At 37.2% G+C, this 26,182-nt stretch overlaps 1 protein-coding gene across 1 annotated transcript in view; it reads right to left on the bottom strand.

Moving 5' to 3' along the window:
• LOC149576038 (2,3-bisphosphoglycerate-independent phosphoglycerate mutase) overlaps positions 1-23,797 on the bottom strand; it is a 29,436-nt gene extending 5,639 nt beyond the window's left edge. Inside the window, exon 1 of the mRNA XM_089816164.1 lies at positions 23,175-23,797. Within this exon, the coding sequence (XP_089672290.1) occupies positions 23,175-23,382 (208 nt within the window). The 5' untranslated portion in view covers positions 23,383-23,797. The remainder of the gene's footprint in view (positions 1-23,174) is intronic.
• Between the last annotated feature and the right edge of the window lie 2,385 nt (positions 23,798-26,182).

Genomic DNA, 26,182 nt, shown 5'->3' with positions numbered 1-26,182 from the left:
ACGGTCATTGTTAACTCGCTATGGAAAAATGCCCGATGGTTATATATAGCAAGTTAGCTAGTCAATGACACATGTCTGGGTATTGAAAGGTGGAATCTGGCGCCAAGAATCATGATGACATGAGGTAAAATTTTGCACATGCTGTATCCCAGGTTTGTTAGTTTTAAGAATAAACTGTGAAGAAAGTGGTGAATCTGGTCATCGGCATCCAATTTTCCCGGCCATTCGCTAAGTCGCTATCGGAGAAATCAATGCGACTTGTCGGTGGCAACATAGCGAATGTCAAATTAATGCAGAAGGACAATGCTCTTTTAAAGGGCAAATATGACCGTGGCGATTCCCACGTAGCATTATAAATGTGCACGGCCACCTTTTATGACGCCAGCATTAATTAATAGGATTTTCAATCAATGTGCATTTTGTTTCTATCACCGGAAATAAGAATCCGTCAAAGGTTGCTATAATAGCTAGCCAGAATAAAGCACCACTTTCTCGGTAGCGACTTAGCGAGGACCCGATCATTGGAAAACATGGCGCTCTTTTATAGCAGGAAGTGATTTTGTGAATCCCGAAGAAAATCTTGTGCAGATTTTGCTTCTATTGCTGCGCAAGTGGAGTTTTTTTCGGCATTTGTCTACCGGGAGGTCGCTAGCCAAATATTTGGTGTTTTTGCCAGTAGCGATATGGCGACCCGCCTGAAGATCACAAACTCGGCAAGGCCAAGAACCCGTGATGTCATTAACAGATAAAAAGGAGTACATGTGTGTGCCAGCGTGTTCAGCCATCTTAGTGGCAGCAGTATATGGACCCACTCCCTATGTATGAAGCACACAATGAATTCTAATTGTTAGATCAAACCAGGATCAAAGGCCATTATTGATTCGCTATGGAAAAACACATGAAAGATAGGCATAGCGAGTTAGCGAACGATGGCCCACCACTGTTGCAGTAAGTTGCTGTCCACAAGATCAAGTGCTAATCAACGGTGCTCGTTAACTCGCTATGAATAGATGTGCAAAAGATAAGTATAGCAAGTTAACAAGCGAGGGACCCAACATTGTTTTCTTAAAAAAGTCATTTCGAATATTTGCCATACGATCAAAGCAAGATCAGTGGTTATCATTAGTTCACTATGGAAAGTGCTCGAAAGATAATTATAGCAAGTTAACAAATCGATGTCACGTGTCCTTGGTCATCCGTGGGCCAAGTTTCAAACGCCAGCTTTGAAGGAAAGATACAGATGGAGGCATTTTATTGGTTTGACTGCCAACATGCTAAAAGGAATATTAAGTCAGCCTAGTTTTCATTCCTTGATCATATGATGTCATAGGATCGACGACGCAGGTTTAAATGCTGAAGGTGGTGGCACTCTGCACATTAATAAGATGTGAAAAGCTTCGCATGTGAAGTTAATAACAAAGTATAATAGGCAAGATTTTCCCAGTTTTACCTTGCACGAATAGAGATTTTGAAATCTTTTCTGAACGAAGATAATTACTGCAAGGATTGAGATAAATCTGGCATGAGGGTGAAGTGATTGGTTCAAAGATAAATTGCAGACCTACGAAAAGCAAAAAATTCCAAGTAAGTTCTCGTGCCATAGTTTCCGAAAATTTTCAGTCTTGTATGGTATAATCAAAGGATGGTTCTAAAGAACTCATTAGATCCTGGGTTGTGCATAGCAGAGGGATTACTAGGTAAAAATACTTGGGCCTGGGATTGTAGTATCCCACGTGCTAGTTCAAACTGGTTTGCACAAAAGAAGTATTTTGTCCCATGTAGAAGTATATGGATTTTTGATAGAGGAAAACTAGTAATCCTGAGTGTTTTCTTAAAGTTTCATCTTTTTGAAACTGTGGTAAGATGTCGTAGTCAAGTAACCAAGGTTTTGAGAAGGATAATGAATGAACCTGGTAAGATAACAGCCCTCTCAACGGTAACATCATCCTTTAAACAAATTTTCACGATATAATAGCCTGATGCCAGGGTAACAGAAATGTGTGGGGTCCTGTGCATGGTTTTTGAGGAAGATGAAGAAGATTTCATACTCATGGGTATGGTCTTTCTCGCTTTTTGTTAGCATGCACCTTTTTTGTATCAATGGATGGAAAATTTTGGTCAAAAGGTGGTTATTTAAGCAGACGTGGCTAGGAATCAGAAGTTACCCATTTTGTTATATTTGACAGCCACATTATCTTCCTGCTCAAAGGTTGCGCACTAAGTAATTTTTTCACTATTTCTGAAGCCTGGCATGATCAGAGAAGAGTGGGAAGTAAAGATGAATTTCACAAAGCAATTATCTTGACAAAACCCACGGGTCGAGGATAGAGTGCAATCATCAGAATAGATTTTGTCAGGGACAAGCTTAGCAGTTACATATACGACAGAATCACTGTTGGAGCAAAATCAACGAAAGGAGGTGATAGACAGAAGCCCGCAAGAGAATGTGTGATTGGCATAACTTCCTGTTAGTCTTTTTCTTTTTGACAAATGTCTATGTCTTCCTCTTATAAAGGACACCTATCATTTTCTCTTAGCCTGAAGCTTGTTGCATCTCACACTATTTAAGTGAGATTCCAAAGCTAGAGAGTGGTCCGAATTCTATTTTTCTAAGTGATATGCTTAGTCTGTCTTTGGTCCAATGTTTTGAAAGCAAGTTTGTGATGTATTTTTTCTATCAGATCTTGAGAATATATGAATACAGAATGAGATGTGTTTCTTTCTGAAGGTCATTCTGAGTCTATTGTAAATTGTATATAATTTTCAAGGAAAATGAATACAAATTTTGAACTGTCCCTATATCAGTTCTTTCTGAACTTTGTCTCCTTTTGATTACTTGCTTATCTTGATGTTGTATAGGTAAAGGCCTGTGCAATTGAATGCAATCCAGTTAGGTTGTATATATGTTTATCACTGCTGTTAACTCAATGGATTAAGTAAAAGCTTTGGTGAATGTGATAAGATTGCTATAGTAGTCGAAAGGGTTTTGAATGATAAATTATGATAAGAATTGCTGATAAAATTTCTTGTAAGGCAACAAATTAGATCTAGAAATTTGTAATAGACTCTATGCCCCAATGGATTAGGCACTGATCAAATTTGATCCAGCTAAAAGAGGAATATGTCACAAACGGTTGTCAAAAATGCAGAATTAAATCAACTTTACTTTTGTTTCCTATAGATCTTAAAAGTTGGCCAGTACTTGTCTGCATAGAATATTTTAGCTTCAGTTAGCCACTTTTGCTGAGAGCACTTGCAGATCTATAGAAGAATTTTCGGCCATATTTGTTATATGGGATGTGTTTATCAAGTTATCAAGAATTGTGTGTATTTGAGGATTTGAGATGAGAATCAAAATGAAACTAGAAATAATCTTCATACAGATTTCTCAGTCTTGAATCATCCTTGGGTATACCCACCCTGGTTTTGCAGAGCCAGACGAATAAAAAACCACCCTTGGTTTTGTTGAAGTTGGACCCAAATGCTTTGCCCATGCAATTGTTAACAAGAATTGGCTAGTCTTTAGATTGTATGAGTACTGTCATCTTGGTATTAAGCATTTTGTTGCTTAGTAGTTTTAGTTCATTTTAAAACACCAACAAAATGGCGACTCTGTTGGGGATATAAGATGGCAATCCATTTTGTTGAAAGGACAAGAGTCTTTGGTGTTCATTGAAAATTTCAGTCCTACTCTCAGTTGGATTTGGCCCATCCGAGTCACCAACAAAACGGCGACTCCGCTGAGGATGTATTGAATCAAATTTAAGACAAACCTTGAGAATTGGAAATGATAGATTCAATACAGCAGGAGAAGTGCGTTAAAAGGTTTCAGCAGTAAGTTCTCTGATGTTCTTTCCAGTTTTCTTACTCTAAATCATGCACCCTAGTTAAGTTTTATCCATTACAGCAGTATTTTTCAAGGTTGAATACAGATTGTGTTGTCATTAAGTGTTATTTTCAATTAATTCAGTCGATTGTGGTTTTCAGAATACTGCTGTAAGATCAGAGTCAGAATTGTTGAATAAAGTTTTTCTCTCTTCTAAGTGTTTTAAAGATTTGCAAAAATTTTACAAAGTTGACAATTCAGTTCAGATCTGTAGTGTTATGAATCATGTTTAAAAAGTTCTCACAAAAGTGAGTGGCGACTCTATCTAAAGGATCTCTGAACCATTGTAGATCGGTGATGTATAAATTATTTTCAAGAGTTTTCAGTTGAATCAGACAAATCTGAAAGTTGTATTGAAATTTTTAAACAGAAGAGAGAGTATATAAGGTTCTGACTAGTAAGTTTTGTAGTGTTGTTCGATCTGTTGTCATAAGAATTTGTAATGATAAAGATGAATCACACTTGTGATTTCATTTCTCTCTTCAAGGAGATGGCAACTCTGTAAGGTTATGATCAGTGGTGTAAAGAATTCATATTAGCACCAGGCCAATTAGCAGATTAATGTTTTCAGCAGCAACACTTGAGGTATTTTATGCTTTCATATGATTTCTTTTCAATGAAAGTGAGTTCCACATATGTGTTCTCCGTCAAGTGAAGTTTTAACACTAAAAAGAGGAGAATGATTTGATAAGTTTTATGCACTTCATTAGATCGAGTTTCAATTGGTTATATTTAAAGTTTGTGAAGTGTATTTGAAGCATTCATTTGGTAGAAAGTTGTGTAAAGCCTGCTGCAAATTATAAATCAGAATTTACTAGGGGCGAATGAGTTTGATATTTTGAAACAATGTCAAGATTCAGTTCACCTAGGATGCAGCTAGTTAATGAAATGCCTAGATCCATTTCTACCAAGCAGTATATGCCATTGAATTTCAATGGTATTCATGGTTTCCCAAATGTCATTCCTAATGATGTTAGGAAAAGTTTGCCTAAGTTTAATGGGAACCATCTTGTTACAGCTAGTCACCATATTGAGTTGTTTGCTGATTTGATGGGTGACTATGAAATTGCTCATGAGGACTTACATATGAAGTTATTTGTTCAAACCTTAGACGGTGATGCTAGAGACTGGTTTTCTTTTCTGCCAGCATGTTCTCTTTCATCTTGGGGTGAATTGCATTTTGCCTTCATGGAGCAATTTGGAGAAAGGGTAAGCGTATCTGATTCTTATGATAAGTTCTTGAAGATTCATAGTCAGAGTGATGAACTTGTCTCTCATTTCAACATCAGATTTGCAAGAGTTTTGAATGAAATCCCTGAGAATTATAGACCTGATGATCCAATGTGTTTAGCAGTATATTTTGATGCATTTGACAAGAAAATGAATTATCTACTAAGGGATAAAGAACCACAAACATTATATCAGGCTTTTGTGACCGCTAGGGATATTGAAAATAACTTGAGATATGGATTGACTAAAGGTCATTTTTTGGGTGAATGTGGTGTTGGTGCTTCAGTTTCAAATAAGCGTATCCATACCCCTGCTGTAGATTTCAATCAAATGGAAAATTTTGATCAGAATGTATGTATAGGTAAGGTTAGCTTGGTTACAAATGACAACACACATGTTCATGATGCTATGGCAATAGGATGTATCTCAGACTTTAATAGGATTTAGCAATGTGTTGATATTGAAGATCAAGCATTAGATACATTAGTAAGTTCTTGTGATGTTGATTGTATATATGATTCTGTTGCTAATGAAGTTGCTGCACCTAGATCTCAGTTTTGTGCAAATGAGAAAACTGAGAGTTACCTTTCTGATCATGGACCTGATGTTGCTGATCCAACAGACCATGAAGAGATAACACGAGATGATAAGGTTGATCAGCAAAACGTTCAGGAAATGAACTATCTTATTGAGAGATGGCATTATGTTGAGAATGTTTTAAAGATTAAAATGGAAAAATATGCATCTCAACATGAAGATGAAGAAGTTGGAAGCCAGTTTTAAATGACGATAATGAAAATGTTGACCCAGTGTGTTATCAAGACGAATTATATGAAGGAGATGATGAGAGTGATAACTTGAATCACAGTGAGGACAATGACACAATATGTTCAACTTTATATGAGTCTGATGCTGATTGGGAGGAAGAAAGCAATGGCAGAAGTGAGTACTCTTTGGTCAGTAAAGGTATGAACTCTTCTTTTGAATCTGAAAAGGAAGTGCATCTCAGCTTTTGTGTTACACGAATCAGTTAGCAAATGAAAAATATGAAAGTGATTTATCTACAAAGTATGAAGATAAAGAGATGGTGAAGTCAATTGATGCTAATAACATCGAATATGAAGATTTCAGGGAAGAGTTGTCAAATGCTCTTATATCAAACAATAAAGATCGAGTATATAGTGGGATGTTTAGGAATGAATCACAGTCTGTTTGTAATGATTATCCTGAACAAGCTAATGAAGAGGATGAAATTATGGACACTATATATTTGGTAGAAGTAATAGAAAAGGAGTCTTCATATAGTTCTGATTTTTCTTTGTACACTGAAATCTTCCATGAAGATAAAATGGGTAGCGAATTTAAAGTATATGATAACACTTTATATGATGATGCTTGTGAGGATGAGCAACTCATGTTTTGTCCTGATGTTCAAAAGGGATCAATGCATGGAGTCATTAACCCATTGTTTGAAGAAGACATGGAAAGTTCAGATTTAGCTGAGAATGAGTTTAATGAGGATACACTGTCTTACTGTTGTGAGAGATCAGATTGTTCTACTTCTGGATATAATAGTGAAAGTGTTGATGAAATTGCATCTTATGAAATTGGTAACAAGGTGTTTTATGAAGGTGTTGTTGAAAATCAGCATGCACCTTATAATAAATTTTATGATAAATATTCTAATAAGATGACTAACCCACTTGCTAATCTCAATCATTTGAAGATCTTGGATTAGTTTCAGTTTCTGACATTGATGACATGTATGAATACCAGTTAGATTGTTCTTCAAAGTACCATCAGGATGTGCACATGGATACACAATTTGAAGGTATGAGTGATCCTTTTCCTCAAGTTGAATATGAAACTTTCATATTTGAGATTGACAACATGCATAAGTCATCAAGTAAGGAGGATTTTCAGTTTGGTATATTTAAGAGTGCTGATCAGAACCTTTATAATGAGCAAGTGATTGCAAGTGAATTTGGTTTTTATATGCATTATGAAGTTGAAGTTGTAGTTTCATTTTTATCAAGAAAGTTGATTCATGATACCAACCTGATTGATGAAATTGATGAAAGATTTTTTTTCAGTTTACCTCATGCATTTTCAGATGAAAATCAGATCTATGACAAAGGTAAAATATTTTGTTGAATTGCAGTGGCCCGGGGCCATTGTTTATACATAACCTTAATGGTTGTTTTGTTGGAAGCCTGTGTGTGGTTTGCTTTCTCCAGAGATCTGAATTCTTGCCATGCCCGCAAGGGACATGCATCCCCAGACAGAGCCACTGTTGGTCTGAATTTCCGATTAATATTTTCTGTTGTCCAGGTGAAAAAAATTTCAGATTTAAATTCGTTAATGGTGAGTAGGGTTCCTAGATAAATCTTATTGTTGTTAACCTTTGAAAATTCTATTAAAACCCTATGCCCCATTCATTTTAATTTTTTTCCTGGCGCGAAATTTGTAAAAGTAGGAGGATATGCGAATTTTTCCCGCCTACGTTAAGTCCGTTGTGCAAACCCTGTGAAAGTAATTGTACCCCACCGTCAGATCCTTTTGAATCCACGGTCATTGTTAACTCGCTATGGAAAAATGCCTGATGTTTATATATAGCCAGTTAGCGAGGCAATGACACATGTCTGGTTACTAAAAGGTGGAATCTGGCGCCAAGAATCATGATGACATGAGGTAAAATTTTGCACGTGTTGTATCCCAAATTTGTCAGTTTTAAGAATAAACTGTGAAGAAAGTGGAATCTGGTCATCGGCATCCAATTTTCTCAGCCATTCACTAAGTCGCTATCGAAGAAATCAATGCGACTTGTCAGTGGCGACATAGCGAATGTTGGATTAATGTAGAAGGACAGTGCTCTTTTAAAGGGCAAATATGACCGTGGCGGTTCCCACGCAACGTTATAAATGTGCACGTGTAATAACCCCAATAGGTTATAATTTCTTCAAACACCAAAAATCTCTATACTTCAGTTGTTTGACATTTCATCAAACACTTTGCAAGCAAGCTCTGATACCACTGTAGTAACCCTCCTCAAATCTGCTCTCAAAGATGCTGATTGAAGGCTCAAAGAATTTTGTCAAACAATTCACATGCAAGAGACATATGACTGATATAGTATTTCAGCTCGCTTTAAATGACTTTTTTTCAATTTGCATCAATGAGAAACTTGTGCTAGAAGACTCAAAATGGACTACACAATGACCTAACATGAGTGTGCTCCTAATTTTGACAATATTCAGTGCATATATTATGATCTAAGCATGAGAAAAGAACACCTACAGCCAACTGGCATTTTTGCAAACAGTTGGTATGCAAACTATCTAGCTGATAAATAATGAGATTGAATTGCTTAAATGACACCAGCAACTATTATCTTTTTGATTGCAATCAAATTTCTAATACAATGCTCATGAAATATGGCCAAGACTTTGGCATTTACATGGATTACAAAATGACAATGCTGGTATAATGCACACTTACAGCTGAAACTTATAATACCCTAAAAAATACAATACTAACAAAGAAACCTGATTGTAGATGGCTATAATAATTTTCCTTCAATTCTGCCACTTCTGCTTTACTTTTTCGAACTGCTTTTTTGGCCTGCTTTTACGGTTCCGCTTTTTCCGCTTGCTTTTTCGATTCTGCTTTTTCCGCTTGCTTTTTCGATTCCGCTTTTTCTGCCTGCTTTTTCGGTTCCGCTTTTTCCGCTTGCTTTTTCGATTCCACTTTTTCCGCTTGCTTTTTCAATTCCGCTTTTTTCACCTGCTTTTTCGGTTCCGCTTTTTCCGCTTGCTTTTTCGATTGCTACCCATTGAATCTCAAGACCATATCTTTCAATGGCGTCAAGATTTTCAGCTTGAAGGGATTTCGTCCTTCAAACTATTGAGACATAACCTCCAGAAAATTCTCCAATTTCTTTGATATTTCCAACCATGCTTAAAAGAAGCTCTTCCATTTCTTTTATAGTGTTCTCACAAGAGCTCCATCCTTCGTTTTCTCAATGTGGGATAAAACATAACTCCCTTTATGTAACTTATGTCTCCAATGTGTTATAAAATAAAGGGGACTCTTTTAATTTAAATATTTCCCACAAACTATAGTCTATGCATTAATAAAGTTAAATATTTAAATTTAACTTTATAAAATAGCTTTATCAATGCAAAACAAATCTTATCAATGATAAACAAGTCTTCTTGCCGATTTTAAACAATTACCATCGACATACCGCTGCCACTGGATGTCCACCCATGCCCAAAATGACTTACTATAAATAGTAGGTATGCCCAAAGTTGCCTCAAAACCCCTCAGAAAGACCTGCAACTGAAATTATCTAGGCCAAATGGCCTCTAAGCCCCTTTAATGTCCTGGTTAGCCTACGGGACCGTGGGGAAATAGGCTAACGACAACATCATGCTATGAATGCTAAAAAAGGGACATCATAGCATGGCCACCTTTTATGACACCAGCATTAATTGATAGGATTTTCAATTAATGTGCATTTTGTTTCTGTCACCGGAAATAAGAATCCGTCAAAGGTAGCTATAATCGCTAGCCGGAATAAAGCACCACTTTCACGATAGCGACTTAGCAAGGACCCGATCATTGGAAAATACGACGCTCTTTTATAGCAGGAAGTGATTTTGTGAATCCCGAAGAAAATCTTCTGCAAATTTTGCTTCTATTGCTACGCAAGTGGAGTATTTTCCGGCGTCTGTCTATTGGGAGGTCGCTAGCCGAATATTTGGTGTTTTTGCCGGTAGCGATATGGCGAGCCACTTGAAGATCACAAACTCGGCAAGGCCAAGAACCCATGATGTCATTAACAGATAAAAAAGAGTACATGTGCGTGCCAACGTGTTCAGCCATCTCAGCCGCAACAGTATATGGCCCCACTCCCTATGTATGAAGCACACAATGAATTCTGATCGTCAGATCAAACCAGGATCAAAGGCCATTATTGATTCGCTATGGAAAAACACATGAAAGATAGGCATAGCGAGTTAGCGAACGATGGCCCACCACTGTTGCAGTAAGTTGTTGTCCACAAGATCAAGTGCTAATCGACGGTGCTCGTTAACTCGCTATGAACAGATGTGCAAAAGATAAGTATAGCAAGTTAACAAGCGAGGGACCCACCATTGTTTTCTTAAAAAAGTCATTTCGAATATTTGCCATACGATCAAAGCAAGATCAGTGGTTATCATTAGTTCACTATGGAAAGTGCTCGAAAGATAATTATAGCGAGTTAACAAATCGATGTCACGTGTCCTTGGTCATCCGTGGGCCAAGTTTCAAACGCCAGCTTTGAAGGAAAGATACAGATGGAGGCATTTTATTGGTTTGACTGCTAGCATGCTAAAAGGAATATTAAGTCAGCCTAGTTTTCATTCCTTGATCATATGATGTCATAGGATCGACGACGCAGGTTTAAATGCTGAAGGTGGTGGCACTCTGCACATTAATAAGATGTGAAAAGCTTCGCATGTGAAGTTAATAACAAAGTATAACAGGCAAGATTTTTCCAGTTTTACCTTGCACGAATAGAGATTTTGAAATCTTTTCTGAACGAAGATAATTACTGCAAGGATTGAGATAAATCTGGCACGAGGGTGAAGTGATTGATTCAAAGATAAATTGCAGACTTATGAAAAGCAAAAAATTCCAAGTAAGTTCTTGTGCCATAGTTTCCGAAAATTTTCAGTCTTGTATGGTATAATCAAAGGATGGTTCTAAAGAATTCATTAGATCCTGGGTTGTGGATAGCAGAGGGATTACTAGGTAAAAATACTTGGGCCTGGGATTGTAGTATCCTGCGTGCTGGTTCAAACTGGTTTGCACAAAAGAAGTATTTTGTCCCATGTAGAAGTATATGGATTTTTAACTAGTAATCCTGAGTGTTTTCTTAAAGTTTCATCTTTTTGAAACTGTGGTAAGATGTCGTAGTCAAGTAACCAAGGTTTTGAGAAGGATAATGAATGAACCTGGTAAGATAACAGCCCTCTCAACGGTAACATCATCCTTTAAACAAATTTTCACGATATCATAGCCTGATGCCAGGGTAACAGAAATGTGTGGGGTCCTATGCATGGTTTTTGAGGAAGATGAAGAAGATTTCATACTCACGGGTATGGTCTTTCTCGCTTTTTGTTAGCATGCACCTTTTTTGTATCAGTGGATGGCAAATTTTGGTCAAAGGTGGTTAAGAAAGCAGACGTGGTTGGGAATCAAAAGTTACCCATTTTGTTATATTTGACAGCCACATTGTCTCCGTGCTCAAAGGTTGCACACTAAGTAATTTTTTCACTATTTCTGAAGCCTGGCATGATCAGAGAAGAGTGGGAAGTAAAGATGAATTTCACAAAGCAATTATCTTGACAAAACCCACGGGTCGAGGATAGAGTGCAATCATCAGAATAGATTTTGTCAAGGACAAGCTTAGCAGTTACATATACAACAGAATCACCGTTGGAGCAAAATCAACGAAAGGAGGTCATAGACAGAAGCTCGCAAGAGAATGTGTGATTGGCATAACTTCCTGTTAGTCTTTTTCTTTTTGACAAATGTCTGTGTCTTCCTCTTATAAAGGACACCTGTCATTTTCTCTTAGCCTAAAGCTTGTTGCATCTCACACTATTTAAGTGAGATTCCAGGGCTAGAGAGTGGTCTGAATTCTATTTTTCTAAGTGATATGCTTAGTCTGTCTTTGGTCCAATGTTTTGAAAGCAAGTTTGTGATGTATTTTTTCTATCAGATCTTGAGAATATATGAATACAGAATGAAATGTGTTTCTTTCTGAAGGTCATTCTGAGTCTATTGTAAATTGTATACAATTTTCAAGGAAAATGAATACAAATTTTGAACTGTCCTCATATCAATTCTTTCTGAACTTTGTCTCCTTTTGATTACTTGCTTATCTTGATGTTGTATAGTTAAAAGCCTATGCAATTGAATGCAATCCAGTTAGGTTGTATATCTGTTTATCACTGCTGTTAATTCAATGGATTAAGTAAAAGCTTTGGTGAATGTGATAAGGTTGCTATAGTAGTCGAAAGGGTTTTGAATGATAAATTATGATAAGAATTGCTGATAAAATTTGTTGTAAGGCAACAAATTAGATCTAGAAATTTGTAATAGACTCTATGCCCCAATGGATTAGGCACTGAACAAATTTGATCCAGCTGAAAGAGGAATATGTCACAAACGGTTGTCAAAAATGCAGAATTAAATCAACTATATATACTTTTGTTTCCTATAGATCTTAAAAGTTGGCCAGTACTTGTCTGCATAGAATATTTTAGCTTCAGTTAGCCACTTTTGTTGAGAGCACTTGCAGATCTATAGAAGAATTTTTGGCCATATCTGTTATATGGGATGTGTTTATCAAGTTATCAAGAATTGTGTATGTATTTGAGGATTTGAGATGAGAATCAGAATGAAACTAGAAATAATCCTCATACAGTTTTCTCAGTCTTGAATCATCCCTGGGTATACCCACCCTGGTTTTGCAGAGCCAGAAGAGTAGAAAACCACCCTTGGTTTTGTTGAAGTTGGACCCAAATGCTTTGCTCATGCAATTGTTAACAAGAATTGGCTAGTCTTTAGATTGTATGAGTACTGTCATCTTGGTATTAAGCATTTTGTTGCTTAGTAGTTTTAGTTCATTTTAAAACACCAACACCTTACATTCCTAGTTAACGTAAAAGTATCTAATGATTAGCAAGTTTTTTTCAGTTGAAGTGGATGTTGGAAAGTAAAGACTATATTCTCTTTGCACATTGTGAAGCTAAACCTTTAGAAGTGCAAATAGTTGATATCCATTGAATAAATAGCATAAGTCCCCTTAGTGATTACAAATCACATTATTTCACTAAGCAGGTATCCACTATAGAAGGAACCTTGAAGCCATTTCATGATCTTTGCAAGCTTAGCAAAGATGACTTTATTGAAAAGAGGATTGGAAGTTTGATGTTACACGTTGAAACATTGTATATTTGATTCTACATGTTGTGATGGAACGAAACTCACATTAGCAAAAATTGGCACCAGGAGGAGGGCATGAACGAAGTTCATTCATCAAGTTATCAAAGAGAGTGAACTTTCAAGTTATATTTGAGATGGAAGATCTCTCTTTAACTCAAAAAATATGGAAAAAAGGTGAAAAGTAGAAAAAGAAAGTGAAAGAAGTGAAAATCCAAAAGAAAATTAAAAAATCAGAAAATCTAAAAGGAAGTAAAAGTTTTCTCAATGGATTGGCTAGTTAATGTTCTTCCAATTTGGTTTGATTTGAAGAAGAGGTTGCATCCATGTGGATTATCTCAGCTTGCAACATCCAGGCAGTGTACGATACATGGTACCGCTAAACATGAGGAGATGCATTGTTTAGTGTTCCTTTTGAGAGTGGCTTGGCATTACAAGGAAGAATTTGTTTTCACAAGTGTATGAACTTGCAGTACTTGTCAATTCAGAAGCAGAGTTCCTTGAGTTTAAAGAATATATCAATAGGAAACCAAGAAATGGATATGGAGGAAAGGGTGAATAGCCTTTCAAATTTGGATCCTACTTGCCTAACTTGTCAAGACACCATTGACTTAATCAAATTCCAAATGGGTTGGTATGAGGAAGTATCAATGGGGTGGTAAAGATTTCTTTTAGCTTCAATTTGGATTTCAAACAAAGAAGGCAATCACCACTCAAGTTGGGAACCAAAGGACGAAAATGGAAATCAGTTACATCAAGGTAGCACAGTTGAGTATGATGTCAAGATAATCAAGTGGAGAATCAAATTTCATGCATTAAATCACAAGGAGAAGAGATTGACAAGAAAATCAAGGAAGCAATAGATTTCATCCAAGGAAGAGGAGACGTATTAGACAAAGATCAAAATCATGAAGACTAGAAGAAGATCATCACAAGTTTGAAGAAGCGATCCTCAGTGAACTTTCCCTCATGCTACAAGGTCAGATTCTTGAGGATGAGTTGCAGGAAATTTCAAGCACCCTTACAGAAAAAGATAATCAAGTGGACAGGTTGAACAAGGAAATGCAAGTTGTTATAAGCAAATCCATAAAATGAAGAACAATTTAACAAGAAACTCAAAAACATCATCACCACCATATTCTTTGGGGGTGCTAAAGGATATTATAACATAAGTTGATTCATTGACAAAGGTATTTCAAGATAATCATGTTATTGCAAATGGCATGATTCACCATCAACTTCAACCTCCTGAGACTTTATCACTCAAAATTGAGGTTGAGGATCTTCCTATCAGTTTTGAGGATGATATGTTCGATGAGGCTCTACATGAAGAATTGCAAGATGTTCCTAAAGAAATATCTACATGCAACCCCATAGGAGAAGAAGATGAAGAAAAGTTGAGGTTGGTACTGCAATTTGATGTTGCAGCTAAACCTTCTTGAGGAGATATTTGAAGGAGAAATTGTTAAGGAGTACTTGATTTTTGAAGATGCACTTATGAATTTTCAAAAGGATGTGCGGTTCATGTTGTACAATGACAAGCTTCCTAAAGTGATATTCCAACGGCTTGACTTCTAGATTGATCCTTTCTTGACCAGCCATGAATTCAATGTTGATGCCAAAGGGAGAATCCACCAACAACAGTGACCCGCTGAAGCTAGGAATGATCAACAGGGACTTAGACAAGATTCTTCATTCAAATCATACAAAGTTGTTTCTTTCCTTGCTTCTAATGTTAAAAAGTTTAAAAGTTATTATTTTGATTATGGAGATTTAGGAAAGAAAACTTGCATATGGATTAACCATGGATCTCATAAGTTGCCTCAATTGTTGATTTTGCATCATATACTTCTCGAGTTTGACTGTGAGGTGACTTAAAAAGTTCAGTACAAAAATGAATTTGCAAAACTAACTATCACCCACACCTTGTTGCTCTTGTGCATTTTGAGAAACAGTATCCAGTCAAGAATGTATATAGCTCTTGTGAGTGTTGTCCCTTTGGGAGTCTTGTACATAATTAGACTAGGTTTGTCTTGAACCACTTGGATCAAGAGGGTTAGAATAGATTTCCTTCTTGTTAGTTAGAGTAGTTGTCTTAGGAGCCAAGAGAGTACTTTGCATAGAGTGAGTTGATCTGAAATCTTTACTGGCTCAGTTAGTCATTTAGTTTAGTTTTCCTTAGAGAGTTAGTCTTTAGGTTTGGTCTTGGGTCGTGTGATCCAAGTAGTCATTTTCTTTAGCTGTATAGTTGTTTTAGTTTAGCTGTTTCCTTTGGTTAGTCTAGAGGGATCCAAATTTGTAAGAAAGGCAAGGTATTAGACAACACACTCTAGCATTTCTCCCAATGGATTTGTTTAGTTTATTTCTTGGATAACTCTCTATGAGGTTCTCATGAATCAGAGGTTGTTCCTAATAATCTTATCTTGCGAAAAGGATTGCCCTAAATTTGGACTGAATCATGGTTGTGTTTTGATGTACATTAGTTTTCAATTATGACATTACACCCACACTTAATTGCTCCAAGTTCTCTAGAAGTTTCCGAAGTAAAGTTGTGATTAGGGAAAATCATACACCTACTCCAGCACCACTGTGGTTTTCCAAACTCTTTACAAGTTTCATTGCTTCTAGACCAAAAAAAAAGATTAAAGAAAAAAGAAAGCAATATCAAAAGAAGAGAAAGAAAAGAAAAAAATGCAAAAGTGAAAATAAAAATGAAGAAATTTGGCTCTGGGCATGCAGATACCTCTATCAGTGCCACTAAATAAAAGTCACTAAAGGTAGAGCAATGCTCACAGTGAACCGCAGCAATAACCTCCTCGAGGCTATGGACACTTGATTGGAAGTGAGGCTCTATATAGGATTCTTTTGGAGTAAGGATATCAAAATATGCCTGATGGATCTAAGAAACTTTCTAGGTTCCGGCTGAGCGGGGAATATATACAATTGCACACGAGAAATCGAGGATGAAGGCTCTTAGCTCAATTTTTGGTTTCCTCCATTTTGATTAAATCTCCTAGTTGTTTGATAGGTGAAAGTGAAGTTGATCAAAAGTTCTTGGTTTTTCAAATGAATTTTATCCTTGAAATGTTAAGGAACAATTCTTTGGGTGGGTGCTAGATGTTGTGAGGTTTTCATGCCATTGCCCAATTACAAATAGGGATGTCCCTCTTTGTGTTTAAGCAATGGTCTTAGGTGCTTTTAACTTGTCTTAGGTGGTAACAATTTTCAAGTCTCCAAGTCGAAGAATTCCACCATGGAATCCTCCCACTTTAAAATTTCAGCCCTCCAAGTGATGCCATATTGAATTGAAATGAACAATTAAGAAGGGCTGTACAACAAAATGGAAGAAATAACAATTGAGAAGGGTTAATGAAGCAGTTTTTGCAATTCAAGTGTGAAAAGTTAAGCCAAGGAGGTGGCGGAAATCCTTTGATCAGAGGATTACTGCCACCAAAATCCTCTAAATTGGAGATTTTTCTATTTTTAGTGGTGGTTGTTATCTTGAAGATATTATGTATAATTTGTTGCCTTGAAGGAAAAGTAGGAGTTGAAAATTGTAGATTACAAGAGCAGTTGATAAGAGGTGAGAATTGTAGATTGCAAAGCAATTTATAAGGTTGTGAGTTGTGAATTGTAAATTGCAAAGTGCAAGTGTATGTGAATTGCAAATTGCAAGAGTAAATGTGATAACAATGGCTGTTGAAGATTTTAATTCTTTTCTCTGAGCAATAAGAGTACCAATACATTTCCCTGTCAATGTTTTGTCAAGGTTTTTAACTAAGTAAATCAATGTCTTATGTGATATTCTATTATCCACTCTACACTCTATGTTTGTTTCTTTGCAACCAATTTGCACTGCGAATATTTTATCATCTAGGTTTATGTTTCTGCTTCCACAACAAAGGGTATCTAAGCAATTATTCATGCAATGATTGTGTTAGAATTTGGTGTTGATTTTGCAACATTAAATAGCAAAGTTTCTGAATGCAAGGTTAAGGGTGGAGAAATGTAACAGAAAGAATACATTTGAGTTGTAGAAGCTCGAGATGCATGATTTGTTAGTGTAACAAAGATTGCACAAGGCATTGGGAGGAAAGTTAAAGAAACCTGCAGATATGTCAAATGAAGACTGGGAAGATCTGGATATGAGAAATCTTAGCACAATTGGTAGATGAGGCTTTACAATATTGATAGAGAGGAAACAACAGCAGTGAGAAGGTGTTCATGTTGAATGGCTATTGACATCATAGTTATATGGAGAAACACCAGCTATTTGGACTATAGGATGGAATGCTTATGTTGGATTCATGGTTTTAGCTCGTGGTTATATGAATATGTAAGCACTTGAAGATAAGCCCAGTTGCATGTGAGTTGTGGAGTTGGCTAATCTATGACTTAATGCTCATGGACAACATGATAGGTTTAGCAGTTTTCCTGTTTCTAGAAGTTGTTTTCCTTAGTTTGAAAGATGGTTTGGTGTTGTACCATGGTATACTCTTGATCACGCATTAGAGTTTTTGCATGACGACTTCTCTTGACAGCATGATACATTCATTTGGAGCATATATCTTCATTTTGGAGGATTTTGAGTACGTTGGCATTTTCTTGGGAGCTTTATGAGAGTGCAATATTGCATTTTGAAGCTTAGCAAGGATTGATTGTTACATCCCAATTTTTGGTTCAATTTAAATATGTTCATATAGCCGTTGAGGTTTCATGTGATATTAGTTGACAGGTAAAATTAGTTATCATCATGTCAAATGGTAAGGTAGTTAATCATTATAATTTCATATTAAGAGGAACATTTTAGTTAGTTGTTATGATGTTATTATAATGTTACCTTGAAATATTGGGAAGTCAATTATCCTTCATAAATTCAGAGGAAGTGAAATGGTGGTTAGCCATTATGATGGTTTATGAATAATGTGTTATGGTAATTGTGATTATATAGAGGAATATGATATTATCGTGGAGAATTTATTTTTCTTGCAAGAGCACGTCAAAAGGGGGGCAGCATTGCCAGAAAGGAATTGGGCATGGGGGCACCACCTATCACTGGGCAAATAGGTACAAGTCTTAACCACCAAGGCTAAGGGTAAACGGCTAAGTAGGCAAGAGTGTACGTTAAATGACCATGAGCTAACCAGTTAAATTATATATCACCTAGTAATAAACGAAATCAGTAAGCATAAATTGAAATATGAACAAGTTGTTACCTTTATCATTTGAATTATTTGGTTGGAGCCTCTTGGTGTTTAAGGCACGTCCTAACATATCGATGCCATGATACCTAAATATCTATACATGAATAGATATGTATATATGTGCAAACCAATAAAGATATATAAAAATGTATATGCATACTTGATATTTGACATATACTTAAGAAATATAAGATTGGGGTTTATGCATGTACATGTATATGTGTACATAAATATATAGGTATTCATAGATACCATGATGTTATATATTAAGACTATATTTTTTTATTTCTTTCATCCTTGGCCAAAGTCTTATATATTTTTCATGAGCAGCCACTTTGTTAATTATCTCATCGGGCCTTATGTCACCATGGTGACAAAATTAAATATTATATGTTTACCACTTAAGCCAAGGGCTCTTGTTTCCTTTGTAACTCTCTCTGCCACCCTTTTCTTGTTATTGCCATAACTGAGCATGTGGAGAAGCAAACATATACATGGTGAGTTCATTACCCAGGAGACCGCCATTAACATATTTTTCTTTACTATGTATTGAAGCTATGATTCTGCCATCATCTCCACCCACAATAATCTTTGTTATTGCATCCACATTCTAGCCACAATAGCTTCATGATCTGCATAGTTACTGTGTGCAAGCACCTCTGATATTAGAAGCATATTTACTGCCTGCAAGTGTCATAGGTCTCCAATGCTTGGAGTTCAAAGTCTGCAAGTGCAAGGAACTCTCTTGAAGGCAGTGATCATTGTCAGGTTGTGTATTAGCGTAAGTCTTGAAGATCAAGTACAGCCCGAATGAGTAAGTTAAACTTTGATTTCATAGTTGAATATTGATAACATATCAGACTACTAATTCATAGCAAAATATCAATTGTTTATCAGAATGTTGAAGCCATAACAGATCATGGAAATCATAATGGAATATTGTTTTCATTGCAGAACGCTATCTCATATTTGAAGTATTAAATCATATCATAATATAGACTTTATTATAGAACTGTGTTTTAAAAAGTTCTAAGAAGCTGGATTCGTCCCCTATTGCCTGGATTCAGGTTTGGATCTGCATGGGTCCAGATTCGCGTCCGGATTTGCTGCAGGTCTAGGCAGTGTCCTTAGTTTGGACTGTGGTTCGCCCGGGTCCTTGCTGGAGCGAACCCACGGCAAACCCAGGACCCGCGGCAGTAGGGTCCAAAATGTGAAATAAAACAACTTTAAAGAGTGTTTTAAAAAAAAAAAATTATGCAACTCTAAAAGGGACCTAATAAAAAACATTTTACTCATCTGATCTCTCATGTTGAGGAGGAGAAGGATGATATAGCAGCATATGGGACTAGTTGAACCAGTTTGGGTTCCAATGATGAGGATCTAGATATAGTTGCAGTTGGGGATGAAGCCATTGATCCCTCATTTTATGATGATCCATTTGACCCTTGAAGGGCATTTGACACTATTATCATTGATAAACTACTAAACATTTGTCATCTATCATTATGTTTCAAACTTTATTATTTGATGAACTAGTCTATGTTTTGCAATTTAGTAATTCAATGTATGATTTTCTTTACAATCACGAAGATAGATTAATGAGCGAGTATTTAATATTTATCATGGACATTTGCCATTGATCAATGATCAAGCAACAATTATTCATAGTATGAAATGACTTTGTTTTGCAACTAAGCATGTTTCTCTTGTGTGTGTGTGTGTACTCACGTACCCAAATGGGGAAAAAAGGATTACCAAAAGCCATGAACCTGAACCTTGAAGTCGAATCTGTCGCCGAACCTGAATCAACAACTTAGAAAAAACTCCATTCCAATGCCAGCTTATACAAGTACATTCCTTCATATGTCTCTGAGATTAGGGAAGCACCCTCAAGGAGGATCAGAAATACATATGCAAGTAGCATGAATCTTTTTGTCAAGCCTTAAGCAATTAAACAATGTTTAGAACTTTACCTCAGATATTCATCTAGGACAACCAGTAAGGTCGAGATGAAGGGAGTGAATTGGTAATCATTAAAAGTGGGCTAACCCTATAGGATAAAGAGAATGAAATCAGTAAACAAGTAATGAATGTAATCAATCTAGATTAACTAGTCAACTCATGCTAGTCCAATGTTTAGATCTTGTTGTCTAGTTAAGCAGCAGATTGGTACTCTATCACCAGGTTGCACAGAGGTTGGACAATGGTGTCCCATGCTTAATCCCAAGGTAGGGAGGGCCTTTCTCATTTGAGATTGTGTGGGGATACTTAAGGGTCCACGATTGGGAGGTTAAGCCCTTGGCAATGCTTCTCCTCTCCATCAGATGTCAAGGCTTGCACCAAACAAAGATATGATATGCATTCAAATATCTGCTAGTAATAGGTATTTTACTTTTACAAAATTGCAATTTCATATTGAAGATATGTTAAATGGTTAATATCGTTTAATCTGTTATTTTCTTCAAGTATAACTATTGGTTTTCTTCCATCTAAATATGCAAAGTAACATATTTTCATTTGAAAAGTAGCATATCTTTTTAGCAGATAATGATCACTCTTTCCATTAGGTAATGGTTAGTTATGATGGCATATATATATTGTTTTACTTGCCTTCTCATGCTCATGAATATGGAAAAGTAATTGTGTTCACTGATATGAAAGTTGTTAGCTAAGACCCAGAAAAAGGGGTTGTTACATTGGTTGGTTAGAGGTGCTCATGGATACTTGGAGACTTAAGTGAGACTTGGAGTTCTCATGATTAGAGACGTATCTTGATATTTCAATAGGAAGTCTAAAAAGCCTACACCTTGGTTGGGCATGAGGAGGTATTTGGTAAATTGTTGTCAAGGTAGAAATTGTTGGATTGTGATTCCACCCCGTGGGTGCTGTCGCATAGCTCTTCAGCCCGCTCGTAGATGCCTCTCTCCCAGGCCCCACTTTGCTCTCCTAGTGGCTGGAATGTTCAGCACCCCCGCTCAGCCTCTCCATGACGTGGCTCGGGGTGGTTCCCAGTTGCTCCTCCTGCTGCTCCTACCTCTGCTGGCTGGCTAGTTCCTCTTGCCTCTGATCCCAGGTGCTCCTTCCCCCACCTAGACCTGGCCATTTTGCCTCCCACAATGGAGGGAGAAGATAAAGAAGAAGATGCTGCTGCTGATGACGGGTGGGCTCCTCCTGAGCCTCCCTCCAACCCTGCAAATTATTGGGGTTTTCATGATCGGCAAAATCCTCCTCCCTCGGTTGGCACTGCTCTGGCCACCTGAGGGCAGATATGTTTTTATTTTTAGTGAATGGTTGTTAGTTGTTTCTGGCTTTGTGCCGTGTGGACTCTCGCAGGGTGATCTTGTATCCCCCATCCCTTTTTTGTGAATATGTAACATAGATTTTATTTAATAGAGAAAGGACTATTCATCAAAAAAACAAAAAAAACAAAAAATCATTTTTAAAAAATAATAATTATGTCCTTTAAGGACAAATTGTTAGTTTCTTTAAAGGAAAAAAAAAGCTGTTTTTCTCTGTCCAATGATTTTTGTTATCTTGAAAATATTATATACTTTGCTGCCTTAACGAAAGCAAGATTTGAAAATCGTCTAGTGTTTTCTGTTATCTTGGAAACATTATATGTATAATATATATACTTTGTCTCCTAAGGAAAAGTAAGAGTTGGAAATTGTAGAAGGCAAGAGCAATTCTAAATTGTAGATTGCAAGAGAAAATCTAGATTTTAGATTGCAAGAGCAGTTAAAAGAGTTGAGAATTGTAGTTACCAAGAGCAATCGTGAATTGAAGATTGCAAGAGCAATTGTGGTAGCAGCGGTTGTTGAAGATTATAATTGTTTTCTCTGAGCAATAAGAGTACTGACTGCTTGCCCTGTTGATGCTTCATTGAGGTTTAGTCAAAGTTTTACCATCTGGGTTAGTGTCTTGTGTGATATTTTGTTATTCCATTTCATTCTCTATGTTGTTTCTTTGCAAATATTTTACTATCTGGATTTACACTTCCACTTCCACATCATCTTTACCTTCACTTAAACATAGTTGTTGTCATATACTTCCTTTGGTTTTGACCTTGTACTACACAGGATACAAGCTAGCTGAACAGGTTGATCAAGAGATTCTACAGTTTGTCAACAAAGCCAGAATTTGATAACAAAATCAGGTTTTTGGTAAAAGAATTTTTTTCCAAAGTTAGTCGTTGGCTTTGGCACTAATGCTTATATTTTTACCATTCTCCCTCTTTGGCAAAGTAGCATTCCTGTAGTTTCTCAAATACCTTGCGGGCCTTGTTATTTTTGAAATATTTGTAATTAATAGTTATTCATTCTAGATTTAAAAGCCGGTTATCATATAGGCATATCCCTCGTGAATACTCTTCTTCAGAACATGTGAGGAATTTGTTGGAGGAAACTAAGCTGGACAAAATAGCAAGCCTGTTGATCAAGATTCCCTGTCAAAGGCAGATCAAAACAGGAGTTTGCAAATTGTTAAAAAAATTGGGTGCCCTGTTTTCAGGGTGTGTGCTATTCCTGGATCCTATAGACTACTTCGGCCTTATGAACATAATCGAAATCTATCTTTCATTCATCTCAGATAATTTTTTCGCCTCATTCAAAATCCAAAATGACCGAATGTTTTTATCTCGCTAAAGTCCCAAAATTGAAGTTCCTTTACAAATTTTACAGGTCCTTTACAAAGCACATCCAGAGTTTCATCAGTTCGATGTGACAGAGACCCTAATTTGGGTTTAACAAGAAGGAAACGAAACATTTTCATATAATTCGACAAGCGCACACTGAACTCATTCTGCAGAATTATAAAATCTATTAACTAACTGAATTCAACTAAAATTTGAAACACACCTTTGTTTGCGTTGCTATCATCACTGTTGGAAGCAGAATCCTTTCTGTTAGCAGAGCGAACTATGAAATTGTATCTGCGAGGCTTGGCGGAGAAATCAATGGAGAACAGAGGACATGTGGAGAAGCGCCTGATTACCGGTAAGGGCTGGAGTAGATACATTCTAACATACATCACCTGAAAATACCTGCACACAACATTCCTAATCATATGTCGCCGTTCTCACTAAACTCCTCACGAAATTCCAGCCACAAATTTCGCTCAGTCCATGCCACGTTGGCAAGCTCGTGCTTCCACGTGGACAGTGTACAGACGACGTGGACTGTTGCGTGTATGGGGAACTTTGGCATCGTCTTAGCGGATAAAAATTCTAGCCGATACTAAACAGAAATATCTGAGGCAGGGAACGGAGCAGATTTATTCCAGAGGTTTGGCGTTGATAGACACCATTATATACAGCGTTAGGCAATGTAATAAATCACTGTGGACAAGGTAAATCCGTCATCACTGGTCCAAGGTTCGAATCGCCCGCGTTAAAATGTGGTTTTTTTTCTTTCGGCGTTACAAATGTGGTTGAATCACTGTTGACAAGGTAAATCCGTCAACACTGGTCCAAGGTTCGAATCGCCCGCGTTAAAATGTGGTTTTTACTCATGTAGGAGCGCTAATGGCAACGTAAATTTTCCCATGGGGGATAGAAGTTTGGGAAAAAACACTATTCTCCTTGTAAGATTTTTAATCCATAAGATAGGGGAAACGAGTGTTTAGGCACAAAGTTTTAATCTTTGACTATAGTTAAATGGTATATTATTCTTTTAGTAGGGGATGCTTAAATGGGTAGTGTTTAGAGAAATAAGAAACACATGGGTAAAGTTTAGAAATGAAAAGATGGGTTAAATCTAAAGACCAAACAATATATATAAGTCATTAAGTAGTTAAAGCAATTGTTGTTAAGTAGTTAAAGCAATTGAAGTGGGTGGTAGAAGAGGATCTTAATCATTCTTGGGCTGTCATTCAAGATGTACCACCCTTTTTTAATTAGCAACCTCATTTTTTTTTTCTTTGTCATAATGACAAAAAAGAGTACACCTTGTGTTAGTGTAGCTTTTCATTTTTTCTATTTTGCTAAGTTTTTCTTACACTTTTAATAATCTCGCTTAGGTTAATAAAGCATGTCTTATTAGGTGAATGGTTGTGAGGTGTCACCTTCCTACATGTGAGCATCCATTAGCTATCTTGGGAAGATACTTTGCTATCTTTAGTTCGATAGATGGTTGCTCTTCATTGGTTGGTGTTGCCACCTCCTCCCTCTTCCTAGCCTATATAAGTATGCTACTTGGCTTGTATTTGTATATCTTATTTTTGCATCCTCTTAATGCTATTTTGCTTCAAGCATTTGCATTACTCTCTTGGAGACTAACTCTATGATGCTATTTTGATTTTGTATCATTTGCATTCATAGTTTAGATATTTACTCTTTGCACTAGTTTTCTGGTTTATTAATCTTTTCAGATTCTAACATGGTATCAGAGCTTTTTTATGTGCAAGAGTAGATTTTAGTTTCCTTATTTAAGAGATTCGGGGGGGGCAAATAAACTTTATTGTAGTTTTTTGAAAAACGAAGTATGCTCTTCTCTTGCATCTTTGGATGATCCTGAGAATCAGAAAAGTTTTGACAAAAAACACTTTCTGGGTTTTGTTCGCAGCCCCGAAAAACCATCTGGGTATCTTTTAGATTTTGCATGCAGCTGTATATTTTTAAGAATCAAGCATGCAAAGCTACAGCCATACCCCTCTCCGTTGGCAGTCACAGATTTGAATGCAATTTTTCTTCAAATCAGGGGATCAGCGAATTTTCCGAGCACTTTGGGCCCAAACGAACATCACCATTGGATCCGGAAGGCCGTTTGCAGTTAGGATTCATATAAAACTTGTCGTTTTTGGAGACAGAGCTCCACGAGGCAAAAAAATTTTGGTTGCAGGGCTTCCGTACGGATCGTACGGACGATTTTCGGCATCAAAAATTTAAATTTTCGGGCGCCACCGCGCAGCCCGCAGCGGCCGCAGCAGGCAGCGCCGCCCGAGCTCAGCCGCGGCCCGGCCGCCTCCGGTCCTCCGCCCTCCGCCGGCGGCTCCTCCTCGTCCGCCGCCCTGCGGCCACCTCCGCCGGTAGCTCCGCCGCCCCGGCAGCCTCCGCTCAGCCCGACAGCTCTGCAGCCGCTGCGTCAGCCATTGCAGCCACTGCGGGGGTGACACGTGGCATGGGTGCCACGTGGCACACTGCCATGTGGACCTGCCACGTCACCCCTGCCACGTCACCCCTGCCACATCGTCCATACTACCACGTGGCACTCCTTTTTGCGGCGACGGCTGTCTAGCCGTCAAATTTAATGCCCTAAATTGCTGACGTCATCAGCCTTGCTTGCACTCTCCTTCAAATTCTTTTTTGGACCTACCTTTGGTTTTTTGGCCATAACTTTTGCATACAGAGGTATTTTTTCGATCCGAAAGAAGCGCCGGAAAGCTGGTTCCGAGACGGAGATGTTGGTATAGGTTTTTTTTATTTTTGATGTAGTTTGGTTGCCTGTTATGGCAGTCAAAGCCGGATGTTCTATTTTGCACTCCGGGAGGTGTATCTTGAGCTTCCGATCTCTGATTTTGGACTTCTTTATATCATTGGAAAGCCCTTTCTATGCTCTTTCCATTGATGCTAGTTGTTGTTCCAGATTCTATTTCAGACACATCCTATTCAATCTTTTGCATTTTAGCATTCTGGTGGATATTCTGTTTGTTTCAGTTCCGGAGATCAATTTTGTTGCTTCAGTTGCTTCATGTTGGGCTTTACCTTCTGTTGTTTCAGCCTTATATTTTTTTTGATCATTGTTGATATTCACTGTAAGCATCTTTATGCAACGCACTAAGATAAAGTGCCACTCTTGCGATTCGGGATCCTTTTCATCATTGTGATTCATTGTACTCGCACTATTACATAAAGTGCCATGGGGGGGAT

The sequence above is a fragment of the Cupressus sempervirens genome, chromosome 1 (genome assembly GCF_028749045.1).
Source record: "Cupressus sempervirens isolate cs-2001-9-10 chromosome 1, ASM2874904v1, whole genome shotgun sequence".
NCBI lineage: Eukaryota > Viridiplantae > Streptophyta > Pinopsida > Cupressales > Cupressaceae > Cupressus > Cupressus sempervirens.
This window is presented reverse-complemented; position numbering and strand designations above follow the sequence as displayed.